At 36.9% G+C, this 20,919-nt stretch overlaps 1 protein-coding gene across 1 annotated transcript in view; it reads left to right on the forward strand.

Moving 5' to 3' along the window:
* LOC110156408 (polypeptide N-acetylgalactosaminyltransferase 10) overlaps positions 1 to 19,562 on the forward strand; it is an 82,798-nt gene extending 63,236 nt beyond the window's left edge. Inside the window, exons 7-12 of the mRNA XM_055148522.1 lie at positions 3,886 to 4,003; positions 7,199 to 7,306; positions 9,696 to 9,917; positions 11,253 to 11,369; positions 13,317 to 13,466; positions 14,608 to 19,562. Coding sequence (XP_055004497.1) covers positions 3,886 to 4,003; positions 7,199 to 7,306; positions 9,696 to 9,917; positions 11,253 to 11,369; positions 13,317 to 13,466; positions 14,608 to 14,775 — 883 coding nt within the window. The 3' untranslated portion in view covers positions 14,776 to 19,562. The remainder of the gene's footprint in view (positions 1 to 3,885; positions 4,004 to 7,198; positions 7,307 to 9,695; positions 9,918 to 11,252; positions 11,370 to 13,316; positions 13,467 to 14,607) is intronic.
* Positions 19,563 to 20,919: the final 1,357 nt, after the last annotated feature.

Consider the following 20,919-nt stretch of genomic DNA (forward strand, 5'->3'; position numbering starts at 1 on the left):
AGGGGGGAAATGCATGCTGGGAAGACAGGGAGACACACTGCAAAAAGGAAAAATGTTTGAATTCAAAGTAAAAATATAAAGATAAATTGTCTTCTCTAGTTTAGTTATTTGCATAATTTGTGTAGATTCTGTAACTGTAGAGGGTTTTGACTTTTAAAGTATTTTTCATGGCCTATGCTGATTCATAGAAGTTGATTAATACCTGCCAGTATTTTGGTTGATTTATTAGTTTAAAAAAACACATACTTTAGCCTGATTCATCAGCCGGTTTCACTTTGTAGAAAACGTCTGACCTCACAGCATTAGGATTTGTTCGCTCGACGGTAGGCAGGTACTTTTTATCATTTAACCAATTGCTGCTATTTGGTAGTCATGTATGTAATGTGCCAGTTACGGGGCTAGTTGTTATATTAAGCTTTTCCTAAATCCCATAGAAAGAAGGGCAATAACATCTTTCCCCTTGATGAATCTCACCAAACATTTTCTTTATTTCGCCTTTAAATCCTCAATCTCAGGAATCGTTGACAACACTGAATATATGGCTCTTCACTGATTGACTGGTGCCCGAACTCGCATTTCTGGGGTTTTTGCAAACCGTCTAGTGGATTTTGATTCCTGACCTAGTTGCTGGAGACAAATGAAATTGAGCAGAGGCACTAGGTGGCGCCTGCCTGGCTACACATACTTTTGCCCGCTAGTTATAACCTATTACACCCATGGATCATTATATTTTAGAAATATTGATGTAACACCATCTGAATCTGCTGAATCCTCATCACAAACATACCTGGAGTTGTGTTTTGTTTAATTCACAAATTCTGCATATTTAGGCTCAGTTCTTCTCTCACACAGAAAACACTCCCACTTTATAATGTCATGTGGTCATACAGGAAGTGCTCCACTAAGTTTTTGAACTCCATACACCTTTAACTGAATCAATTGGATTGGATTTCAGACCTGGAATTGCAACTAATTGAAATTAAAGCTAACAACTGGAAAACTATCACCAAAGGCCATCACAAGGTAGAAAAGAGCATTTTGAGCTTTGGAGATGTAGACAGACTAGTAATAAATAATAAATAAATCAAACATGTGCGAATGAAGCAAAATACAACTACCCGGGTATGTTTTTTGAGATAGCCGGAAGCTCACAAGAATCACTTCACAACACAAAGTGAGTACAGAGCAGTGAGTGTGTATCAGGAATTGGTGAAATCTCATATTTTTTTTTTGGAGTAATGACGTCTAATACCAGGGAAGAAATATTAGTCAGCCATGAATGAATCATTATGAATACAACCTGGAGTGGGTACTGTAAATGAAAAAGAAAACAATTATAGCATGTTAAAAAGTTCTGAAAAGACAAATTTGTGTAGTTTTTTTGAGTACAGTGAGGGTCTTTTGGCTCCTTGAGGTCTACAGTCTCTCATTAAATCCACTCTGTGAGCAGGAAGTTTTTGGTGGAAAGGGCTTCTCTTCCAGTGATCAAACATGAGAAAGACCTGAGACACCAGCACATGAGTTTAGCAGCATTTAGCAGTAGCACAGGAGCAGAGGAGATGTGTCAAAGAAAATTGTACTTGTAAGCCTGTGGTAATAAACCATGAGATTTGGAGTTCAGATTGTGGAGGAATGAATTTGATTTAAAAATCCATTAATTACCAGGTTATTACTGTTTTCAAACTCTGAAAATTAGCGATATTACATTTTAATGTGTTGGCTGTGGTCCAGTCTCATTTTTCACTTTCCTAACATATTCTAATATGCTGATTCTTCACCACTATGAGTTTCTTAGCCCAACTCACAACTTTAACAGGGCAGAGCAAAGAGCAAAGAGTTTATGCATCTCAGCACTGAAGAACAGTAAACATGCATAAAGTGCACCAGTTATATATGTTCGAGTTTGTAATGTTAAAAATAATAATAATAATAATAATAGTAACTGAATTACATTAGGTCTGCGCTAGAATGTCAAAATTGTTTATGCAGTGGATATTGTGTGCGGATGTAATATATCGCTCTAGTGACAGTGCTATAAAATGTGTTTATGCAATACATTTGACATATTCACTGTGATGATAAAATGCATTTCATATTAGGTTTTTGCAGGCAGTGGTTTTACAAAGAATAACTTTTGTTAAAATGTATTTTGCTCATTAAAATGGTCATATATCACTTCACTATACAATGGCTCAGAACACAACATTAGCAGTGGGACGATTCACTTAAGTCACGAGTCGATTAAACTTTAGATTTTGGACTCCTGATTTTCTTTTTGATTTTGATAACTTATTTAAATTAACATTAATTATTATCTTAAAACACAAAATATACAATTAAAACTGAATTATAAAATAAAGTCATTGTTATTAATGCTTAGAACTTTTGTTAGAATGAACAATAAATCATCACATTTTGTGTTCCTGCTGTTGATATCTAAAATAAACTCATAATAAAACTAATTAGTAACTTTCTAAATGAAATTAAAAATAGGCTGCCAGACTCGTAGCAGTGGGCCTCTATGAATAAATATTTTGTTTAATGGTTTAGGTTACAATCAATAAAAAAATAAAATAAAAACTGTGTGAACCCATTGTTCATAATCTGCTACTGAAAGCCTATTAGACATAAATATCACGAGCAAATCTTTCAGTTTTCTGCATGTATTTATTTTGATGGCTAAAGGTATCTGCTCCTCTTCACTCTCTCGTGTGTGTATCTGTGTGTTTTTGCCTTGTTCCCAGCACTAGCCCCTCTCATCCCTCTGATAAAAAACGTGCATTCCTCTCCTCTTTTTGCCACTAAACATGTTATAAGACATAATAATGTTTAAATGGGTTATTTACTAAGTCATATTGAGGATCACGGTAACGTGAGTGGCGTGTGAATTACAAGCACTTTTGACAGTCATGCATAAAGCCAAAAAGCGGTGTCAGCTTCTCCTGGAGGCAGCCTGAACAGAGGATGTTAAGAAAGAGGCTTGGAGAGTTAGAACAGGTCTCACATGTCTCTATTTGAGTCAGGCAGATACAGGTCTCAAGATTCAAGTTGATTCAGCATGATTTTGCCTACGCGGCGTCTCTCAGTGCGTCAGTCGTCCTTCGACAACGCGGTCGGCGTTCCCCCACTGATGCACAGAAACACTGGGTGCCTTTTATACCAGCATAACTGTTGAGTTAACATCTTTATGGAAAAATACACAGCACTTTTGTCCCAACACGTGTCCCATAACAGACTGGCAGATGCTAAAGGTTGGAGACACACCCCTTATCTGTCCCATATACATTCACCATTGACATCATATCCCAACCTCATTGACACTCCAAAGTCCAAAAACATACACAGCATGTCAAGGAACACAGAAATTAATTACAGGGCGTATTAACATATGAATTAAACTTTAAAAACACAGGGTAGAAGCCCACAGCGGTTTTCTGAGTCTAACACCATAAAATAAAAAGTGACTGAAAGATGAAACTCATCTCTGTTAGACTATAGCAGCACTAAGCCTCTACTGAACTGTTTACTTTCTGGATCTAAGAAAGGACCCCAGGCTTGGCCAAAACACTGTGCATGGAGAGACACGAAAGAATTGAACTCAACACAGAATCGAACTGAATACCAGAATCAAACTATTTTTTTATTTTTTATTTTTTTTGAGAATTGTCCCATCCCTATACAGCTTGGTATCAGTTTAGTGAATTGGTTTGAGTATTTGCAAATGGAGATACCTGAAAAATGGCCCTATAAGAACTTTTGCCAATATCAGTGTGTTATATTAGGACAATCCTACCTATAGTATGCCTTACACTGAAATTGCATTATTCAGCCACTCCACTCTATTCTGTGTTTTAAATGCATTATAATGTGTGCTCCTGTGTGTAGGTCTCCGGTGATGGCTGGAGGGCTGTTTGCTGTGGACAGGAAGTGGTTCTGGGAGCTGGGTGGGTATGACACCGGTCTGGAGATCTGGGGAGGAGAGCAGTACGAGATCTCATTCAAGGTATGCAAACAGTCCCACAGGAAGTCATTACAGGCAAAACGGGAAGAAGAGCTAACAACTGCATGTGTCACTATTATGTTATTTTAAATCTACTATTGTTTTAAGACATCCATTGTAAAATTATCTACACAAATTCCAATTTAGTATATCTTCAAAACAATGATTTAAACAATTAAACATATCCATATTGCATTTATGCTATTGCAGATATTTGTTGTTCAAAACCTTGGTAAAACATGCATTGTTTATGTGTGTGGTAGCTTTCTGTCAAATGTTTGCCTAATGGAGATAGATTGAGTTCAACGTCATACTCTGGTACACTTAAGCAAAGAAATTATATCTCCATGAGGACAAGTGAACAAATTACACAGTATACCTTAATATGAAACTGCATGTAAGATTTAAATTTTAATCTGATAAACATGACTTGTTAAACTTTGTCTCCATACGATAGACTGTTTAAAAGAAGTGGACTAAGCGAGTTTGACGTCACCCATACCGTTCAGCGCCGCTCAAATGAGGCTCACAATGCTAACGGTTACAGGAGCGAATCTGAAGTCAGGCTCTATGTTATGAATAGGACTTTTTTGATGGACAAAATAGTAAAAAAAATAATTCTGGATCATGTAGATCGGGTTAATACGAACATTTTAAGACCGAAATGACGAGACTCACTGCAGCAGTTACAGAGAGGGGGGGGGCGACAAGATCCCAATGGAAGTCAATTGGAGCCAGTGTCAGAATGAGCCAGAAGAGCCTCCTGGCGAACTTCCTATTTGGCAGACGGCAGCAAACATTTTAGCTATGCCCACTGTGTCATATATACGATCTATGCGCCATATACAAGGTACAATAATGGTAGAGCTGATTTATTATCAGTTATAAAGACAGTGGACATGATGGCAAAGTTGCTTGTGTTATAATTTCATGTCTTAGTCCACAAGACAATTATACACTCAAAAAGCAGAATGAGCCTCCCATGAGTTTCTCATTTGTGTTGCCAAATGTCTAAAATCCAATTGGTTTAAACCTAAAATGCCTCTCTCTGATCTGAGTCCTCACTGCCTCAACCTCAGCACCCACAGCCAATCATTATCAGTGCTAGTGCAGCTCAGTGAGGGGATTCTGGAGGCTCTCAGCTTTCAAGAGCATTAAGGTTCAGTTGTGATTGTTCTGCCTTTTCAAAACTTTGAGAACGCAAGCTACATGCAGTTCATTTTAAGAATATTTTCCATTCAAACTACATATATTTCCATGATAGTGGAAATATTTTAGTGTAGTTTCCCTCTCTGTGCAGTCAGTAGCAGCAGCCTGCTTTGAGTATGTTTCATTCAGTCCACTCAGCCGTATAAAGCCACCCTCTGCTCCCTCTCCCCTTTCCTTTCTCTCGCTCCCTTGCTCCCTCGCTCCCTCGCTCCCTCGCTCTCGCTCTCTCCCTCCCTTTCTGTTCATCTCTCTCCCTGTATTCCCCTGTATTTCTGCACTCTGGGCACTTGTTGCTGTTGGTGGTTCTTTCCGCTCTTGTGTGATCCGGCCATGCTCTGTTGAGTCTGCATTCATCATTCCACAACCAAAACCTTATTAGATTAGGCCCTTGTCTATTTTTTTTTCTACATGAGTTATTGTATAGAGCGTCCATAACTGGGTAGGACACGCGGTGCATGCTAACAACGCTGAAGGACTGTTGTTATAATCGAATCCTGCTTTGAGTGAATAAAGAGCGAGGGGAGCGTATTTTGATTGGGCGTACAGGGACTTGCCATGTGATTCAAGCCGTTTCCTATTAATAAAAATTCACTACTAGATCTAATTTAGTAGAGGTTGTTTTCCCCTCCGCTGCCTCTTCGGTTTTACGCTTCTCTCCTGAGATGGGGAACGCTGAATGTTTGCAAATAAATTTTCGACAAGAAGAATAAATGCGTTACAGGACATTGCATTAAATTAACTGCCACGATAAAATCCACTGCTGGTGAAAAGGGAGACTTAAGAGTATTATTTAATTAGGAAGTAAATAAGTAGCCAAAGTGCATCCAGTCACCAAGGAGTCTGGGTTGGCGACGATGCGAAAACCAAACATGAATTAGCTTTAGCTGCTGTTTATACCAGCGCTTTCTATTTATACATTACTGTGGAGCTGAATATTGTTTTGGACCGTTTTTGTTTGTGCAATGTACAGAAAGTACTATTATGTTAATATGAATAACAATACGGACTAGTATTAATTATAATAAACAAATTTGATGAATATATAGCGCCTTTCAACCCTAAGCGCTTTACATTGCATCATTCATTCACTCCACATGCACAGCTTTTTTGTTCTGATACCGATGGCGATACTTTCTTTGTGCCGATAGCCAATATCAATCGATACCAGATAGGGGTGTGTAAAAATGTCGAAATATATAGTATAGTTTAAGTGATGATACAGTGCCTATATCATGGGCTGTTGTATCAATATATCGGCAAGAGTATTTTTTGGTATAGTTTACTAAATTATTTTGTTACAGTGCTACAATTTTGTTGCTTGTTTGGAGGAAGGAAACTTGTTTATGCAACACATTTGACATTTTCACTGTTTTGATGAGTAAAATGGGCGTTTTTCATATTCACTTCGCACAAGAAGTGGTTTAACAAAGACTTTTAGTACTACAGCCCTGATTTAGCCACTATTTTTACTGAACCGTATCGAATCGTTTTGAAATATATCGTATCAAATCAAAAGTGTGCTGTATCGAGATATGTATCGTATTGTGGCCTATGTATGTATTATGTACTATCGGCAACTTCTTAATGATACTTGGCCCTAATACCAGTGCAGAGACTAAAAATAGCATTCATTTCCTTTAAACACAAGCAGCATGAGGCAAAAAAAATAGCAAAATTAAATCAATCCTCTGACCTTTGGGTTGGGGGGCCGCTGGTCTAATCAGTGCAATCTGCAGTGGTTCTCAAAATTCTCACACCAAATTCTGCACACACCAGAAAATATTTGGTCTTCTGAGGACCACCAGATCTAATCCAGGTCTAAAACAGGATTATCCCAGGTCTAACTGCCTACACCTTTTCAGCAAGGACGAGGACTGAAAGAGCTCAAAATATGAATAAAACTGCCTCTTAAAAACTGGAAATTATTGAATTGCAGCAGAATCCACGTACCACTGGACTGTTATTCTAATGTCCTCTGTCCCGTTGCAGGTTTGGATGTGCGGAGGCCGAATGGAGGACATCCCCTGTTCCAGAGTGGGACACATCTACAGGAAGTACGTCCCATATAAGGTCCCAGGAGGAGTCAGTCTGGCCCGCGTGAGTCTCACACAATTTATCACCATTTAAGAACATAGACATGTGTTAATAGTTTATCCGACATTTTATAAAGCAATGAGTAAAAAAAGTAAAATATAAAATAAGTTCAAATGATTGACATACAGAAAATAGGGTGTTACACATAAAATAAACTTCAAATAAATATAACCTCAGTATCTAGAAAACAATTAGAACAAAAAACAATGATTTGCAGTTACATCACACTCAGGGGAGTTCTACATTTATCTGTAATGGTGAAATGTTTAGGAGTTACCATGGTGACACAGTGCACACAATAGCAAACACAGACAAAAATCTTTTAAGATTGTCAGAAAACTCAAGAAAAATTCATGTATTGTAGTTCCAGCTAAGCCAGTTTTTATGTTTAGATTGTGTTAAAATAAAGCACAAATTAAAGTCTAATAAAGCCCCAGACAGAGCAGCACCTACAGGGATTGATTGATTGATTCATTTATTTCATTTATTTCGGGCACAGGTATATTCATAGACTGAAAAGGTGTAGGCTGAGGCTTGAGCTTATTATGCCTTTACCCTTTATTCCTTTGTCAGAGCGTCATCTTGACACCAGTTCATCTTCATAAATACAGCAAGAGGAAACAAACAAATCAGTAACAGTACAACAAAGTACTGTAGTGCAAACTAAACATCATAATTCATGTATCTGCCCACAGTTAAACATTTAAACTTCTTTATAAAATGGAAGAAAGTGGTGCACAATTTTAGGTTTTCTGTACTTAAACTTATACTTATTTTGAGTGGTAGAATGAATGCTCATATCATTCTGATCTGATGTTCAATTGAAATAACAGAAACTGAATGTAACTGAAATTACAATTCTAAATCTGATTAATTGCACCACCTTAACTTCATATTTTCAATAAAAAAGTCAGTTTTGCATAGTGAACTCTCTACCCCACCGTCACACCCATTTCCAGACTAGTTATAATTCCCAGTATTATAGCGTTTTACACCAGCAGCTCACAGTGTTTCAGACCGATATTTTCAGAGCACATTTCTTGGAGATAAAGTGAGATTCCCTGGAGCTCTGAGTGACTGAACCCAGCGCACAGAGCCAGACTTCGCTCCAGGCCAAAAGACACAGCTCTCACCTCGAGCTCTGCCTTCACTCTGCTGCTGCTAATTCACTGTGTCCCTTCAATATTCAGCACTGTTTAACACCAGATACTAGGGCAGTCACAGTCAAACTACTAATATATTGGCATACTTTGGCAGTTTATTTAAAGGTGCATTGTGTAACTTTTCTGGTAGAGAGACCGTCAGATGCTTTTGTTCATTGAGATGTTATTGCTTTGTCTGGAATGTTTCACAGTGTATGGCATTAAACCTTTCTATCATCATGGAAACTAAACCAGACCAAGTTACAGGTCAGATCTATGGAGAGTCAACCCCACTCATAGTCATAATGCCTGTTTTTCTAGCTGTATTTGAGCTATAAACCACCTGTAATAGAATAAATGTCAGGTAAAACGTTTTAATGTCATACTGTGGAACATTTCAGGCAGAGCAGTGACATATACATAGAAAGAAACAGGTGACATAGCCCCAACCAAAAAGTCACATAGTGCACTTTTGAAGAAAACTTGTTTAGACCTCAACTCCAAGTTATTTTTTCAACATTTAAAAACATATTAAATGAAAATCTGTTGTTTATTACAGTAAAATGCCACTAGGAACAGGTGGGCCATTCTGCTGTTGTTCTCTTCAGCTTTGAAAGAAGTCAGTGAACCCTTTTCCATTATTATACAGTTTTAGATCAATATTGCAGTTTAATGCCAAAAAAGCATACTATTTCTTCTTTAATAACATATTGCAGATTAAATATATGGATATTTTACAGCATATCAATATATGAATATCCCATATACATTATAGATAACCTTCTGTTATGTCAATCACTGTTTCATCTTTGCACTGTTCCTCCTTACCCACCTCTTATATATAGTATATAGCTCAGATATATTTTGTATTACTATATTTCTATATTTTATTTTACTTTTGTATCTATACCTTATTTGACACTAGTCGCTTGCTGTGTTTCCAACTGATTTTGGATTTATTCTCAAGGATATTTTGTTATTAGATTATATTGTGATGTCTGAGTTACTGTGTTCAATAATTTCCCTTTAGGATTAATAAAGTTTGTCAAAGTCGAAGAATACAATGTTGTTTTTTAGCTTTCCTTGTTTGGTGTTTGTGGAAAAGTTCTAATAAACTTGTTTTAGTCATTTTCCTCCTTTCTCTGCAGCCTTTTTAAGATCTACTTTTGGCCTTAAATAAAACAAAAGGTGTGAGTCAGTATGTGGGTGCAGAGGATAATATTATGACTTATTTGCTTTGTTTTTTGTAGAACCTGAAGCGTGTGGCTGAGGTGTGGATGGACGAATACGCAGAGTATATTTACCAGCGTCGCCCTGAGTACAGACACCTGTCGGCCGGAGACATGACGGCGCAGAAGGAGCTCAGAGCCAAACTCAACTGTAAAAGCTTCAAATGGTTCATGAAGGAAGTGGCCTGGGACCTGCCCAAGCACTACCCCCCAGTGGAGCCCCCTGCTGCCGCCTGGGGAGAGGTACGGGTTTATCTACTCAGAATCGATAGTTCTCAAACTTTTTACACCAGAAAGCTTGTCTGAAACAGAACTCATACTATATACTACCTGTTTACAACTGTGCTTTTCTGTCATAAATTCTGAGCAAAAGAAAAGCTGACTCAGAAATTGTCAAGCGTTGCCATGGAGCTCCTGTCCATCACCAAATCCTCAAAACATGTAAAGTAGCAAAAGAGAGGAGATTTTTCATTAGAAGTTGCATAGCTAGACTAGTGCGATATTCATAGAAATCTACTGATCGATCTTTGGACCATGTTGGGAGATGTGTAAAAAGTTTTGCCCACCCCTGCACTGCACCATAATTGAAGTAGTTCCAAAAAAGGACCAACTATCAATGGTACCTGTACCCGAGTTTGAGAAACAGTGTTCTTTTTGTTGATATACTTATTTATATTATTTCAAGACAAGAATATGGAAAAAGTGGTATGCTATTGTTAGAAATGTTAAAAAATATAAAGTTATGCAAATGTTATGCAAAATAAACTTGTGACCTTCAAGCCTTATCAGAACATTATCTCCACAAAAACAGACCTGGAGTTGGGTTTGTTTCATTCTCACATATTTGAGTAATGCTTTATTATTAGATTACACTAGGGGTCTCCAACCTGTAGCTCAGGAGCTACCAATAGCTCTCCGCCCCCTTCCAAGTAGCTTGCCAAGGGATTTTGGAATTCTACCATTGTGCTGAATATCCGAAGTGTGGTTAATGACATGCCTATTACTATTGTCAACATGTAATTTTGAAGCCCAACTTTGTGCACTAATAAATTGACAATGGTTTATGTTTGTAGGCATCTAACTGTACCCCAAGGCTCGCCCTCTTTCTTATAATCATCTCAATTTCTTGTGGCCGCTAATATGAGTAGGCCTCTGGCATTTTTATTTTGTAAAGGTAGCTCACTGGAGGAAAAAGGTTGGAGACCCCTGATCTACATCTACAAAGCTCCACCTTGGGATGCCATGAATCGTAGACAGCATAGTTTTCAATTTAACAGCTGCCTTTTACCTTTTACTTCAGATGAGATTGGTAATTCCAAGTCTGAAATGATCCAAATGATTCTAATGAAGGTGTATGGAGTTTAAAAACAGTGGAGCACTTGCTGGATTACCAGATAACATCACAAGGTGGAACAGAGTGTTTTCCGTTTGAGAGAAATCAGCCTAAATATGTAGGATTTGGTTGTTAAACATGTGTGAATGAAACCATTCCAAGTATGTTTTTCATGAGGAAACAACAGAAAATAGTGTAATACAGGCCCTTTAATGTGTATTTTCATGTAATGTTTATTGTCATAGATCCGTAATGCTGCGAGTGGGCTGTGTTTGGAGAGTAAACACTTTGTCTCCGGGAGCCCCATCCGCCTGGACACCTGTGTGAAGGGCAGAGGAGAGACGGGTTGGGGACACGGACAGGTTTGGAACATCAGCTTTCTACCTCGATTTTCTCTGCTTAAGTCAAGTCTGTGAACATTTCTGAATTCCAAGAAAAACTAGAAACTTGGTATGCACTCTCACTAGGCCAAACTAAAGTGAACGCAAAGAATTCAAGTCAAGGCTGCTGATCCTCACAAGGGTTCATAACAAATTCACGATTGGTAAACACCGGTAGAGATGGGAGATGTATTGAAAAATTTATAAGATTGCATTCACTTTTGGAAATGCAAAAATCTTCAGTATATCATTTTTAATAAACGCTACTTGACAGAAGCAGTGCGCTGAGGAAAGTGAAACAAAAGAAACGTGTAGTGTAGGGTACAAAGGTATTTTTTTAGATAGATTTTACAGTACACCTATTCCCTTTTTGGGAATACTTGACCTTCAGCCAAAACAGTTAGAGGCATATTTAACACATTTTCATTAGATTGCAAAAATATATTCTTATTATTGATATTGAGATTAGAGATTGACCAATATGGGTTTTTTAATGGCCACTGCTGATACCGATTGTTTAGAATCCAGAGAACCCAGTGGCAGATGAACTCTGCCGACATTTTTGGGCCAATATATAGGGCCAATATTGGATTTTTTTTTTTTTTTTTTCCTTTGTTTGTGCAATTTTTATTTACTACAAACCCATCCCAAACCCATTTTGTGCTGCTTTTGTGCCCATTTTGTGCTGCTTTTGTGCCCATTTTGTGCTATTATCTTTTCGTATATAAAACTTTCTTTTGCAGCAGATGGACCAAAACAAAATATCGACCTGTGCAGAAGATTTAAGGCAAATAGCTGCGATGCAAAAAAGTCCATCTATCCACCCAATATATTGTCCCTAATCAAAATGTCTTTGTAATCCCTCAGGCTGGGTCCATACCTAAAGCAAAGAACTGAGTTTTTTGAGTTAATATGTTTCGCCACTCATCCAAATAGGTCACTACACTGAAACTAACTACAGTGTATTATTTAAGTGTAATGTTCTCCTACCTTCAGATTGAACGTTCTGTTTTGTTTATTTGTTGCAGCATTGGTGACACTTTAATTGTAATCTGCAGATGCATTGTTGTGTGTTGTGTGATGTGAGGTGAGCCCTGAGGCCCTGTATCACAGGGAGGTTTATTACAGCAGGGCTAACTGGACAGGTCATTTATTTAAGCAGATGTGTGGGTAGGTGCACAAACTGGGCCCCAGGAAAACCGCAATCATTAGTTTATTGTATGAATAAACTTTGGAACTTAGATCCCTGCAGGTTGAGTGAATGGTAAAATAACAGTTTTCTTTATTTAGTTGAAGGCTTTATAAAGATACTGAAAAAGTTATTTTGTCTTGTGTTCTAATGGAAATATAGTTTTCCCTTGTGTTTTCTGTTTTTCCAGTAATGTTCCACAGGAGATTTTACACTTGGCCTGGTGGGGATACAATTTTAGTAAACAAAAAGAAAAAAATCCACAAAGAAAGCCATGTTAGATTGTTGTTACTGCCTCAAAACCATACCTGGAGTTGTTTTGTTTCATTCACACATGTTTAAGTAACCCTGCATTATTGGTCTATCTGCATCTAAAGCTCAAAATGCTCTGTTCCATCTTGTAATGTCATGAAGTTTTACCTACCTTTTAGTTTTAGTTCAGTACAGATTGGCATTTCCAGTGCTGAAATTGTCTACTAAATGTCTCTAAATTGGGAATTTTGATACAAATGATTCTAGTGAAGGTATATGGAGTTTAAAAAACACAATGGAGCACTTCTGGTATTACCACATGACATCACGAGGTGGAAGACTGTTTTCAATGTTAGAGAAGAACTCAGCCTATGCAGGAGTTGTGTATTAAGCATGTGTGAATGAAACAAAACACAACTCCACTCTGTTTGTGATGAGGAAATAGATCAGAAAATACTGGCCCTTAAATGTTGGTTGATGTTTCACAGGTGTTCACGTTCGGCTGGAGGGAGGATATCCGTGTTGGAGACCCCATGCACACAAAGAAGGTCTGTTTTGATGCTGTGTCCCACAACAGCCCCGTGACCCTGTATGACTGCCACGGTATGAAGGGCAACCAGCTCTGGAGATACAGGAAGGTACAGGACACTGTTTAGTGCTATTACATTATATTACATTCACTAGCAAGCACCATGCTACAACAATGGAATACAATAAAGATCTTTATTGACGGTGGATAGATATGATGGCTGGAGGGAGACTCAGGGTGCAGGCGCTGTCTCCAATCCAAAATGATCACCCAGCTGATTCAGAACTCCCCCTACTTAAAGATGATGTCTGCAAACTGAAGGATGGACAAGAGACACAGGTTGGGAGGGAGGGGGTCGAGAGAGCTGACACAGACTGTGTTGTCGGGATGGCCATATAAATAGGGCTTCTGGGTAATTGAAGGCGTGGTTGAGATGAGCTGTGGTTGGCTGGAGAGGAGGTTGAGGTGTGGTCTAGCTTCTGAATCTCAGTTAATCACATTAACTCCACTTATTGTTAAACAAATAAATTTAAGTTATTTATCTGTTCATTCTTTGGCCAAATGCTTTTTTTTTTTTTTTCCCCATTAAAGATTCTGTATCTAATTTTGCCAACAGATTTTCCCCTAGAGATGCTAGAGAGGCTATTGCTTTGCCTCAAAAGTTCCACTGTATGGCATTAAATGTATCTATCTGTATAAGCAGTTTGCTCTTGCTGAAAGCAATTGAGAAAACTACATCCGTCTCCATGTTTGTTTTGGTTGGTTGAACTGTGCTGCCCTGTGATTGGACGGGGCATCCAGTGGCTTGACCATGACAAAATGGATTCTTGTGACTTTGTGAAAATATTGTAGGAATTTTCAAGCCGGGTTGATATGTGTGTCACTCTGAATTGAGCTCTACACATTTATCGATCTGGAATGGCTCCCGCTGAAAGCAATCGAAAAATGAGGAGTGTCATGACGAATATCGGGAGCTTTAGTTTTGGCTTCCATACAAACCTCAGTGTTGCTCTGTGATGGGCCCTGTCGTACCAGCGGGGGGCCAAAATGGATTCTCGTGTGTTTTTTAACTCACAAATATCACAAGAATTCATCTGGCTGTGTAAGGTTAAAGTAATTGTATACCTCTAAGTTATGTCTTGCCACTTACATTTAGCTTATACCAAATGAAATGGCATTATAACAGGATGTCCATAAATATATTTAAAAGGTGGTTTGCTGTCAGTTTTAATATATTCTCTTGTCTGCAGGACCGGAGCCTGTACCACCCGGTCAGTAACAGCTGCATTGACAGCAGTCCCACAGAGAGGCGAGTCTTCATGAACACATGTGACCCCTCCTCTCAGAGCCAGCAGTGGATCTTTGAACGGACCAACTCTACTGTCCTGGACCACTTCAACAGAGGGGACTCCCACTGAGCGCCGGACCCCAGACAACCACAGCCAATTACAGTCAACAGTGAAGGGAATGAGCTGCTAGCCTCCAACTAACATCCCCAAGGCAAAAGACTGAGGAGAAGAGGTCCACACTGTAGCAACTGAGGCATTTTTAACTAGCTCTTCCTCTTCTTTTTATTTTTCTTTCAGTAATAAAGTTTAGGTCTATTAAATTTAAAATATAACAGCTTGTTAAAGTTCTGATAAATTATGCAAGTTGTGGACAAGAATTTCCAAATTTTCCCAAAAAATATATAGTTAGTTAGTTTAATATTTTCACAACTCATTACTAGTCTGAAACTATTTGGACAAGTTTGGTAAGAATATCCATCCTATTTTTGGCTCCACCACAATGTATTTTTTTGTGAACAAACTGAAGATATTTTACAAATTCTTTAAAATGTATAGAATTATTATTAAATTCCAACATAAGGTTCAACATTAATGACCACTGATTAAATTCAATGGACATTACTAACAATAACTAGTTAAACTCATTGAAACCTCACTCATTTATTGTGATACATGTTGATGTTGAAGAACAGAAACTGAGCTGAGAAAAGATTTTATTTTACAACTTATGAACTTAAATGGGACCAAATTTCCTGCCCTCCTTGAAACTCGTCTTGTTTCTTTTTCTCGAGGTTTTTATTATGTTAAAATCGCTGCTGATATTTGACTGGGTGATTGACAGGTCAGCTGACTCAAACGGAGTCGTGTGATTGGCCGAGCCGCAGGGAGGGTGGAGGGGTTTAAATGCATAAAGCACTTGCGTATTGAAAAACTTGAATGACATTTTAGTGCCTTGTGAGAGAGTTTGACAAACAGGGTGCAAACGAGTGTAGCAATTGGGAAGCCTTTGCTGAGTCCTGCTAACCTCAACAAAACATTTTAATTTGCTAATTTATAGAACAAAATAGCTTACACATCGGGAAAACATGAAAATAAATGACCAATAAAAAGACAATTAAAACCTTCACAAACACAGTAAACAAATATTCTCCAAAACTAAGAGCTATGCAGTCTTAATATTTGTAATTATAAAAAAAAAAAAAAAAGTGAAATTGTGTTATATAGTCTTGCATCCTGGCTGTTTACGCTATTTGAATCAACAAATAACATGATGCTGAAAATAGTTTTGGGGAGGGGCTTGGCAAAGGACCAATCAGAGAGCTGTGTGTTCTTCTATTTGATTTGAATGAAACATGTATTTGCTGTGAATAGAGCTATGAGACTTTCCTCTGCGTTTTCCTGCCTTCAAATGCATTCTGCCCAAAATTTCTCTTCTTACTTTTTATTATTATTATTATTTTATTTTTTTTGTCTTCTGTTTGTATTTGATCCAAAGTGACTTCACATCTTTTTTGTTTCTAAATGTTTTTTTGTTAAATGTTAATGGGTTTTTACTTGTTGTCTTGATGTTCTTACTGACTTCACTTATTTTTTTCTTTTAATTTATTTGTACAAAGTCTCTTCAAATCTACAAATAATCACATAATTACATATGCAATCATGACATATAATACACAAACACTTAAAGACAATATTAAAAAGGTTAATATAATGTCCTAAATTAGCCTTTTTTTTAACTGTTAGCCATTTTATGTTGTTTTTACCAGACTCATTATGATTATTGTCTACACACAAACATGCATCTCATTTATGCCGCAATTCAAATCAGGCTAAAGATGATAGCTGGCTGCTTCTCGCTTCTTCAGTGCAATTATGGTGATTTTATTATTATTATTTTTTTAAATATATATACTCAGAAATCAGAAAAGTACTTTTACTTGGTCTTGCATAAGTCTTCAACTATAATGTGAAATATTATGGATAAGGTGTCAAAAAAGCCTAAATTAAGCTTCATAAGACTTTTAAATTTTGTGCAAATTTTAGTATAGATCATGGATGTATTTTGCTTTTCTTTTTTTTTTTTTTCTTTTTTTCAACTTTCTCCATTTTGTTTTTGATTTGGTTGATGTCATATATCTGCAAATCAAAGTGAAACTGAACCATTAAAGGTGCATTGCGTAACTTTTTATTTGGAGGTCCGTCACCTTCTTGTTTCTATGGATATGTCATTACTCTGTCTGGAATGTTCCACAGTATGACATAAAACAGCTCTGTCTTACGTTTATTTAATTACAGGTGGATTTATAGCTCAAAAATAGATAGAAAAATAGGTTCCCTTTCGACAGATCTGACCTGTGACTTGGTTTGGTTTGGTCTCCACGAATATAGAAAGGCTTAATGTCATACTGTGAAACATTCCACACAAAGCAATTACACCTCCATGGAGAAAAGCATTTGACAGACCCTCTACCAGAAGAGGTACACAATGCAGCTTTAACATACATGATTTTAAGGTCCATTTGTGTTCTGTGAACTGGCTAACCCTCATTTTATTGAGTTGAACCAAACCAACCTCAGCACAATATGCAATTTGCCACCATATTCATCATGGGCAGAAATGGGGACACTGAGGACAAAGGCCATTCAAAACTAGGCCAAGATTTTAAGAAAGACTTTATTGTCCCCTAAGAATAAGAAATACAATGCCCTCTGCATGTGACCTATCCTTCACCGAGGTCAACCTGTCAGGAGCAGTGGGACAGGTGCAGTGTCAGAAGTAGCACCTGCCCTCTGAACCTTCTTTAGAGTCCAAGATTTTAAATTTTTTTAAAAGTCAGACTTAGTTGGAGAGTTGGCGTATTGTACATTTTTGTTCTCTACAATTTATGAAGATGTACCCTTTCATATAGGGGCAGTCAAATGTCTTGCCAAGGGACACAATGGCACTAAGAACTGACTGTTATCGGACATTGGACTAGCAGCCAAATGCTTTTAACTCTAATGAATAAATAGTTAATTAAGGATGATTCAAGCTCAGTAAATACTTAATTAAAACCCTAACACTACCTCCTAAATCTGACCCCTTAGTTAAGTTAATCTGCTTAAATCATTCTTAATAAACTATTTGTTCTAAACTGTGTAACTTGGTCTGCCATCAGCTTGTCTCCAGGGTGATGTTATTGCTTTGCCTGGGATGTTCCAGAGTACAGCATTAAACGAATATCTGCATCTTGCATTTATTTAATTAAAGGAGTTTATATTTCTTAAAACTACCACAAAAATGTGCATTATTACGGCGAGCGAGCCCACTTCTCCACAGATCTGACATGTATTGCACTTTACCTGGTAATGTGGCTGCTTTTCTCCATGGAGATAGCCAAAATGCCATACTGTAGAACATTCCAGGAAAAAAAAACAACAACATTGGCATGTAGTCAAGTGGGTGGTGGACCCTCTACCAGAAAAGTTTATAGTGGTAACAGAAATATTTCGTTGCTATCACAAATATGTATATGCCCAATACAAAGCATTAGATTGATATAAACTCTCTCAATTGCTCATTTTTATATTATAAATGAACCAACAAATGCAAAATGTGACTTTTTGCAAAACAGCAGTCATTCAGTCATCATTTGCAGATATATTATAGAGAAACCAAGGCAGGCTGAGCTTATTATTTATCCAATTAGAATAATATTTTAAAAGGTTCAATCTATCACAGGTAGTCATTTTTTATCCAACAATGATATGGACAAATACCAAAAAATGATCCACAAAGCAACATTTTACACCAACTATAATGGATATGACCGGCTGTGACTTGGACCTCAAAGTTTTTGTTTAAATTTGCTGCCACACTTTGTTGAATAAGCTCATGTTTTTCTGTTGCACATTTAAGTTATGTTTTGGGTCGACGTCTGTATGCTGTTCCTTTACATATGTTGTGTGTTTCTATTTGGTTTTATGTTTTGATTGTGAAAATCTCAGACAAAACTGTGCAAAATTCAAAATATATTTTGCATTTACTTTTGAATTATTCAAACCCAACAAGTAACCACTGCAAAAACAAGTATGACATGATTTATTATACACATATTTAAAGGCGCACTATGTAACTTTTCTGGTGGTAAGGTACACTAACTGCTCTTTTTAGATGTCACTGGTTTAACAGGAATATTCCACAGTATGGCATTAAACTTATCTTGTTTTCAGTTAGTTATTTGCTCAAAAATACCTTGAAAAACATCTCTCCATAGATCTGACCTGCACCTTGTGTCACAAGCTCCATGGAGAAAGATTAATTTAATACCATACAGAGGAACATTACAGATAATGCCATGGAGACAAGCAGGTGTTACCAACAAAAATGTCATAGTACACCTAGTAAAATAAAATAAATAATAATAATAATAAGAATAATAAGAATAATAATAATAATAATAATAATAAAATGTGTAAAATGAATGAATTGGTAACATCTGTACTGTGGAGAAAACAAGTTTGGTAAAAGATAATATTTTCATTATGGCAGAAATAACAAAGAAAATCAATCATTTAATATTCAAAATAAATGGGGAAAAAATTTGGAAAATTCGGCTAAAACGGATATAATTGTATGTGGGTTTTTCTTTTTCTCTTTTTTTTTTTTTTTTTTTTGTCTAAATCTGGTTTGTGTTTTTAAGGGCAGAGGTTTTTAAACTGTGCAATTTTCTTGTGGAGGAACTGTACATTTTGTATCTCAAGCAGAAACTGATATTTTTTTCTACTGACATAGCACCTGTAAAGCTGTATTTAGATATATAACAAAGGTATAATTCAAATGGAAATGTGTCATATTTTTGCTGAGATTGTAAAATAAAAGTTTCTATATTTGGACAAAGAGTTTGATTTCAATAAAAAACAACATTGTAATCTCACTTCTAATATCTGTCAGCACTTTGAGAAGCAGTAGAGTAGTGGAATAGTGTTAAGCATTTGTCACAGAACCACTGGGTTGCTGGTTCAAATATGATGTCTTATCTTGGGCTTTATGTACACATATGGTTTACATAAAAATTTACATAGAAAATCAGCAGTCAAATGAAACAAGACATCTGAAAGGTCCTATATTATACAAAACTGACTCTTGTGAGCTTTAAGTTATGTTATAATGTTGCCTCACTCATTTATTCAGTAGAGATCGGCAATTCAGAGCAGTGAAATCATCCAAATGATTCTTGTGAAGGTGAATGGACTTTAAAAACACAGTGGAGTACTTCATGTATTACTGCATTTCATCACAAGTTTTCTGTTTGAGAGAAGAGCTCAGGTTAAAGATGCTAACTAAGGGTTTGTAGGTTAGACGGGTCAATTGAACAAACTACAACTCGAGGTGTGTTTTTGTTGAGGAAACAACAGAGGTGTTGACTTGCAAGTCATGACTTTGACTCGAGTCAGACTTGAGTCACTATTTTTAGGACTTGTGATTTTATTTGATAAAATGGACTAAGACTTGGCACTTGATGTGGACTTGAAGGTCAATGACTTGGTACTTGACTCGGACTTGAGGCCTGTGACTTGAGAAGACTTGAGAAGCACTTTTAAATCTGAATTATTTGTATTCTGACTGTAATGATTCACTCTAAGATCTTGTCAAGACATTTAAAAAGGATTGCATTTCTACAACTCTTATATAAATAGCTATATTTAGTACTTTGTTTTAAAGACTTGAAATGACTTGAAGCTCAATGCAGATGACTTGGACTTGACTTGGAATTTAGGTCAAAGAGTTGAGACTTACTTGAGACTTACAAAACGATGACTTGGTCCCACATCTGGGAAACGACATTATAAAATAGATGAGAAAATAGCATAAGATTGGCCCTTAATAAATTAAGGAGGTATACTTTTGTTTTGTCATAAATATGTTTAACTGGAATCTTTAACACTCTAACTGAAAAGCTTTGCAGTTATGATGTAGTGTGGCGCGGTGAATTACAACACAATTGGATTAACTGCTAAGCGCCATAGAAAAACAAATGTGTTTGCAGCTAATGCAATAGTGTGTCCTAATTATCCACAAATTAACTGCATAAAAATGAATGGAAAAGCAAACACCCTCTCATTATCAAATCACGCTCTTTGGAAAACCATGTTTTAAATCTACTAAATCGGATGAAATTAACAGGGTAATTTATCTCTTAAAGGTCCTATGTTGCACAAAATTGGCTCTTGTGAGCTTTTAGCCACGTTAGATTGTTGTTACCTCCTCAAAAACATGCCTGGAATTGTGTT

This window comes from Boleophthalmus pectinirostris, unplaced genomic scaffold (assembly GCF_026225935.1).
Source record: "Boleophthalmus pectinirostris isolate CB_2022bp ecotype Guang Dong unplaced genomic scaffold, ASM2622593v1 HiC_scaffold_12, whole genome shotgun sequence".
Taxonomy (NCBI): domain Eukaryota; kingdom Metazoa; phylum Chordata; class Actinopteri; order Gobiiformes; family Gobiidae; genus Boleophthalmus; species Boleophthalmus pectinirostris.